Genomic DNA, 6881 nt, shown 5'->3' with positions numbered 1-6881 from the left:
TTACCCACCTGTTTGGCATATTTTACTATTGTTTTCTAGACTCTTCATTAATTATCTTACATTTTTTCCCTTGTGCTTTAATTTTTTTTTAATGAAATGTCTTGATGTGAGATATCTATCCCAGGGATGTCCAGCCCAGTTACAGGTTTAATTCCATCTGCTCTTTCAATGACCCGATTGACATTAATTAGAGGTAATGTGCTTAACCTGCTCTTTTTAATGGTTTGTTCAGAGGAAAATTTGCAGATGCCAGGCTAAGCAAATTAAAGCATCAATAAAGTAATTGATTTTGGCTAAAACAAATGTCAGGAGACACAGGGCATTTCCAGGAACAAGAGACTTGCCCGGAGGCCCGGAAATATAGGCTTCATATGTTTTGTGAATCTGGATGTTTTGACACTGTGTCTATATATACTGTATATTTGATTCTAGTTGTTCTTTAGTTCAAGAATCAAGTGTTTGCACAGGTCTGAGCCCAAACATCCATGAACAAAATATATCTGCTCTCAACTGATTTGAAACGGAAAGGTTTTAAATGATATAAGACAATAAGGAGTTACTATGAAATTTACACAAGAAGCAAAACGATCTTGAACTTGATTCACTTTCAGACCTTCTTCCCCAGCCTGGTTGTGTTTCTGTTACTGATCCACTCGGTGGCAGTGTGGTAAAAGTATTGACTGCAGGACTGAAGCTCATTTATTGTAAAAGTGTTTAGGATGGAAACTAATTGAACAATTGTATTTAAATGCAGTAAAGTTACTTTTTTTACAATGCAAGCCTGTGTTTTAACACATGATTATGTGAGTGTAAATAGTAATGTGTGTGTATATACTATACATATACACTGAACGCAAATATAAATGTAACAATTTAAAATATTGTACTGAGTTACAGTTCATATAAGCATGTCAGTCAATTGAAATACAATCATAAATAAAGGGACAATGATCAGACTTTAATCAGCTTCTTGATCTGCCACACCTGTCTGTCAGGTGGATGGGTTATATGGACAAAGGACAAATGCTCACTAACAGAGATGTAAACAAAACTGTGCACCCAATTTGAGAGAAATAAGCTTTTTGTGTGTAAGAAAATGACTGGGATCTTTAATTTCACCTCGTGGAACATGGGACCAACACTTTACATGTTGTGTTTATATTTGTGTTGAGTATACCTGCACACGCACAAGCACACAAACACACACACGTACATACACTCACCGTTCACAGAACTATATTCATAGACTCACATTCTTCACATGTATGTGGAGAATTCATGCTTTATATTGTATTAAAAACATTTATATTGTTATTGCATGATAAAATGGTTTTATTAGAGACAGACAACTCTTATTTTGATTGCTTTGATATGTTTGCTTCCACTGTTACTTCTACCAGAAAAAACAACACCACACACAACAAGAGCACACACCGCACCGCGTGACCCTTCTCTGGAACAACGTGCTGCAATGTTTATCAACAGTGGGTGCGATTGGTTTGTGTATTTTCTGTATCATTGAAGTCATTGAAGTTTATCTCTGTCTAGAGTTAATTATTACTCCATTATAACTTTACAGCTTCACACAAAATAATAAGGGTCATATACAAAACATCTATTGTCAGCATGTACTTGTAAGGAGCGAAAACAAGCCGCCAGTTAAATCGCCAGCGCAGATCCTCCTTGAGTACGCGTGAAACACTTGGCAACAGTCTGTGCTTCCATCTTCAGGAAAAACAAACCCCAAGTGAGTGTGGCAGTCAACGATAAAAAACTAAGAATTTCTCGTAGATAATTTTCTAATTGTGGTTTCTCAGGATCTTGATTCGGTAACACCTGATTTTCATTTAGAGCTATCTGAGAAGGCTGTGCACAATCTCTTCTCAGGATCAAAGGGTTATCTGCAGCTTTTTCTTATTCGTTGCTATCTTTTACACAGTTCTAAGGGTTATCTACACAGCATTTTAAAGAAAGTAATGGAAAGCCGGGCTAACATCTAGCTTTTTTTTTTTTTTAAAAGAAAGCTTTTCCTGCTTGGGATCCTCAAACCATTGCCATTTCCGGTGGTGTTTGGGATACCCAGCTCCATTGGACAGAGCTCCATTAGTGAGAATATGTTGGACACAGCTTGGACACTACATCCTGCTTCCCAGTTCGTGTCCACTGTGCTGTACAGAACACATTTCAGATGTGTCCAGAACGCACACAGAGCTGGCCCTGGTGTCTGGATTAAGCAAAGCAGGCTGATCACTGGGAATGGAGATTACATGATGATTCAGTTAAACTGTCTGTAGAGGAATCGCTGAGTTTGGTGTGTCTGCAGGGCAGGCAGATTCCCAGGACATGTGTAGCTGATGTCCTAAGGGAAGGACGGCAACAAACCATTTATAGACATCCAGTGCAAGCAGCGTTCGCACAGATTTCACAGAGGTCAGGTTGGGTCGTCACCTTCGCTGGAACAGAAGGAAATATCACATATATATGACATTGTACCATTCTATGTATATTAATTTAATCAGATAATTTAGGTTGGGTTTGACCTCTGCTCTGTGCTAGCCCGGGATAACGAATTGAATTCAGGGATGATTCATGAGGGATTAAATTGTTTCATACAGTTTAATAAGCATCACCATCGTCATCATCATAAAAATGTATTCGCCCTACTCTAAATCCTCCCAGAAATAAAACATCAGCAGTCTAAATGTTACACCAACGTTCAGTGTTATATGGCACTCAGGGAGACTTTTGCTTGCTAGACTTTCTATTCAGAAGATTCTTGTTCATAGCTTCTCTGAAAGAATATAAATATATATAAAATAGCTGTGGAAATGAATGGACACTGAAGTGAATGGTTCTCTGGGTCACGACACACTTGTGACAGGCTTTGCGGTCTTTTCTTCTTCGAATGGGGTCGTCTCTGTGGCTGAGGACGCACAATGCCAGGCTGCTTGAGCTTTAAGACTCGTTACACCCAGTGACACATTTCCATTTTGTCATTCAGTAACAATACAATAATCAGATAAACATTCACATGTTTTACTGGCGACCTGATTTTGAGAGAGCGCTCACACTGATGGTCTCCTCTATATCTATATCATTTGAATTTGTCACTTGTGTGCTGTGAGTTTACGACTCTGGGACGCCGTCAGTCTCTTTATTTGTTCTTATCACTTCTCTGTCTGACCTTTCAGTGAGGCAACACCTGTGTATAGCATAATTTTACCTGGCTGGCTTGGGAAATGATTAAGCCCATTGTGGGGGTGTTTGCCCGCAGTGTAGGTCATTAGGAACAATACAACAACTCTGTAAACAGAGGATGTGCTAAAGTCAGTATCGTACCATTGTTCATGCCACACGTAGAAGCAGTCAGACTTACAAATTCCTTATAGAAGCTATTTTTACCCCAAAATATAATCAATATGACACATATAAGAGAACCAAGCATATTATAGTTTATAAGGCCACCTCCAGCCTCAGTGCTTTGTGTATTTCTTGTGATAGATGTCATCCCTAGTTCCAGCTGATCCCAGAAGTGTTCATTTGGATTGATGTCAAGACTGAGCAGACCTAGTTTTTCAGTGGTATTCTTCCAGAATCAGTGTTACTCACCCAGATACAGAAGCACACACACACGCACACACACGCACACACACGCACACACACACACACACACACACACACACACACACACACACACACACTGACCTTTCTGTCATTCCATTTCCATATCTGGGTTGACACTCTGTGCCCCCCGCAGCACTCACCCAGTCGGGAGAAAACCAGATCTGCCCCCTGGCTCTGGCACACAGGCCGGAAGTCCTCGGGCAGAGCGGGGTTGGCACAGATCACCGCAGCGCTGGTTTGTGCCAAGCGAGGGTTTGTCCCAATGTCACCGTCCATCAGACACTTCAGCTGCATCACTGTGTCCAGGGGGAAGGCGAAATTGCCATCCTAGACAGACGGGACAGGGGAAACCACAGGGCAGGCGTTACAAACATCAGAAAGAGGCCAGTTTCAATTGGGAAATTCAACATGGTGCCGCCTGCCTCCTCTGCCGTTTTCTGTAGTGAAGCTTTAATTTTCATCTGTTATTATTTAATCTATACTTCAGTATTAAGATGAAAATTAAATATTAGCATCTCATCCAGGTCATCCACACATATCTACTTGCTCTCTCTCTGTACTTTATTGTAATAAAACTACATTTCTGCTAAGATCAAACAGATTAAAATCATCAATAAACCTTAATAGGTGAATAATGGGATGGTGATAGGCTTAGCTGTACCAGTCAGTCAAAAATAAAAAATAAATGTATATTGTAGGATGGTTAATATGGTATCTATCACAGTTTTAAATGTATAATACATAGATTATTATTAATAATGTTAGTAACTGAATCTACTGTTTGTTGCTGGAATGTGAACATTGACAATTGTGTGGGTTCTCAGGGTTGTAAAGGTTCTTGCAAGACAATGTGTGAGTAAAATCTTTGACTGAACAGTAGGTTACTGTATAAGAGTTGGTAGCAGCTTCATTTCTGTCTTCTCACTGTGAGATAGTTTTGCTGTGGTGTTAGTGAGTTTAGCTTTGAAATGGTGGAAAAGAATTTAAAACTATAAACAGCAGCAGGTCTCTTAACCTGTTCTTACTCACTGTATTTCTAGCTAGTTGTAGAGGACCTCCCAGGACCTTTGCCTGCCCTTTCTTGAAATATCCTTGTACACGCTTCAGCAACATGGCTGAGAAAATGTATTCCAGATACCGCACACCAGGGGTCTTGGAGAAGAGATCAATTGTCCCGGGCTTCAGAAATGTGTCATTTAGGGTGACTTATAAAACCAATGATGATCTCTCTGTGCAGCGATGAAGGACACTGCCCTTCCTATGAACCAATTACTCCTATTTTCAGTCAGCTTTTTTCCCTTGTTTCCCATTTTACTGGATAATGAGTTTTTTAAAGTCTCTATAGGTCTCCTTAACTCTGTGTTTGTTTATATAGAAGAGCCCGTAAACAGGGATTTATGTCATTTCTGACTAATTGACTTAACTGGGATTTTGTGAAAAGAAAAATACTTAATCTCATTATTACACTGCATAATAACTCCCAATTGAAATAACCCAACCAAAATAAAGTTAAGTACATTTTCCTAAAAACAAAACAAAATAACAATAAAGGGAAATCCAGTGGGGACCACATTTGCATCTCTATATCAATTAACAATAAGTATTGTATTAAGAATTAATGTTGGGAAGTATGAATTAATGCTATTTTAAGATTTTATTTATCCAAGACATAATCACGAGATGTAAAAATACATTTTAATCATAGCTCCTAATGAGGACCACCACTGCAACGGGAACAAAGCCAAACACGAGTGCAGAATACATTCCCTTAGTGAAAGACAGGCATGCCTGTGATTTAACTGATACGCCAGTTGTTTCACTGCTCATATTCTTGAACTCATTTGGAGTTTGTGTTGTGTTAATGCATTCACAAAGTCAAAAATGCACAATAATGTATACTAAGGTGATGCCTTTTAAGTACAGTTGTGTACCATGCAGAAGACATAGTTTTGGTCTTATTAAGTACATAGAAAATGAAAACAAAGGGTTGGTGTAGCTGGGTTTTTGCAAGTGTATTAGTCCTGATTCCTCCGGGATTCGTGGGATTCTTCCTGGTTCGCAGATAAACTCTTTGCACTTCTTACTGCTCTCCGAGCTCCAGGCTAACAAATTGCCAGGAGAACTCTGGGGGCCTGATCTGCTTACCATTTCAAAGCAAACCGTTTCATTCATGTGTTGGTGAATGACTTCTCCCAGATAAATACTATACCAAATTCCAAGATGTTTTCCACCACAAAGCCATTCCTTATACACATTTACTGCGCAATTTCTGACAATAATTTAAAGAGGATAGGGCAATGTTTCGGTTTGGCCATCACCTTGATAGTTATGCACAGTTATGCTCAACAATGGTTTAACAAATTTCACACTAAAAGCCATTAAACCACTTCATATTGCAGTAAAACTCATAAATTGCCATAACCACATGGCTGCTATAAAAGGTTTTGAATGGCACATTGTGTTTTTTAGCCACTGATAGAGAGTCCATATCTTTATCTCTACCTTGTCTTATCCAAAGAAATGGTTCTCTGGTCGCTGCCAGCTATTCAGTACGTCTCCCATCATGATTAACTTCTTAGACCCATCAGATATTATGTAGAGTCAAAAGCAATCAATCCTAATTGGCTTGTTCTTTAGTTTTTCATCTCCTGGCTGTTACCTTTATATGGGTATAGAAATGAAATGTATGTATTGTAATTGCGATTATGTAACGCTTGTCATGTTATTTGACCTATACTTGTGTGGTTCTGTCAAAGCACTGTAATTAATTACATTAAAACTAGCAGATTAAAATATATGTTCATTATTTCTTTGGCACCCGAAATAGATAATAGTACATTGTCTGAAGAATGCAATTAAGTTCTGCTAACTCCTAGAATGATCATAATTCAGATTCTAACGAGGAATACTTCCTTTTCGAAGAACTATCTTATTTAATGAGACTCCTACTCTAATCCACTATGTATTATTTCCAGTAGATGTATTTTTTCTACTGTTAACTGTCAAGTGAGCTGGGTGCAGGATTGTTACAACATTGTTATAATTCAGTAATATACGTTTTAATAAATTAACCAACTTACCACGACCGTCACACTTTGGGAGTTCCACACGAAGCAGGAACACAGGAGGAAAACTGGAAAAGCTTTCATTTTTCACTCGTTTGGTCTAATCTGTAGTGTCCGTATAAGTTGATCAGACAGTCTAATTTAAGACTGAGGTTGAGCAAACTTCGGTTTTATTAAGTGCTTCTGGGCAGT

At 38.7% G+C, this 6881-nt stretch overlaps 1 protein-coding gene across 2 annotated transcripts; it reads right to left on the bottom strand.

Moving 5' to 3' along the window:
- Positions 1–676: 676 nt before the first annotated feature.
- LOC136714194 (guanylin) lies at positions 677–6855 on the bottom strand. Of its 2 annotated transcripts, XM_066691544.1 has the most exons (4): positions 6705–6855; positions 3765–3951; positions 2383–2453; positions 677–1725 (listed from the first exon to the last, which is right to left on the bottom strand). In XM_066691544.1, the coding sequence occupies exons 1-3, from the start codon at positions 6771–6773 to the stop codon at positions 2386–2388; spliced, it is 324 nt and encodes a 107-aa protein (XP_066547641.1). In that variant the 5' UTR covers positions 6774–6855; the 3' UTR covers positions 677–1725; positions 2383–2385. The 2 variants fall into 2 exon arrangements, with proteins under 2 accessions (XP_066547641.1, XP_066547640.1); XM_066691543.1 differs by having other exon boundaries at positions 677–2453.
- Between the last annotated feature and the right edge of the window lie 26 nt (positions 6856–6881).

This window comes from Amia ocellicauda, chromosome 18 (genome assembly GCF_036373705.1).
Source record: "Amia ocellicauda isolate fAmiCal2 chromosome 18, fAmiCal2.hap1, whole genome shotgun sequence".
Taxonomy (NCBI): Eukaryota; Metazoa; Chordata; class Actinopteri; order Amiiformes; family Amiidae; genus Amia; species Amia ocellicauda.
Note: the sequence above shows the minus strand (reverse complement) of the source record. Positions and strands in the feature narration are given on the sequence as shown.

What these genes read in the sequence shown, in the direction of transcription:
- LOC136714194 (XM_066691543.1), bottom strand. Translation starts at nt 6,773, where the DNA reads ATGAAAGCTTTTCCAGTTTTCCTCCTGTGTTCCTGCTTCGTGTGGAAC. An exon ending in CCCAAAGTGTGACGGTCGTG is followed by an intron (nt 3,952 to 6,704) that starts GTAAGTTGGTTA and finishes CCGTCTGTCTAG; the next exon opens with GATGGCAATTTCGCCTTCCC. An exon ending in TCTGGTTTTCTCCCGACTGG is followed by an intron (nt 2,454 to 3,764) that starts GTGAGTGCTGCG and finishes CTTCTGTTCCAG; the next exon opens with CGAAGGTGACGACCCAACCT.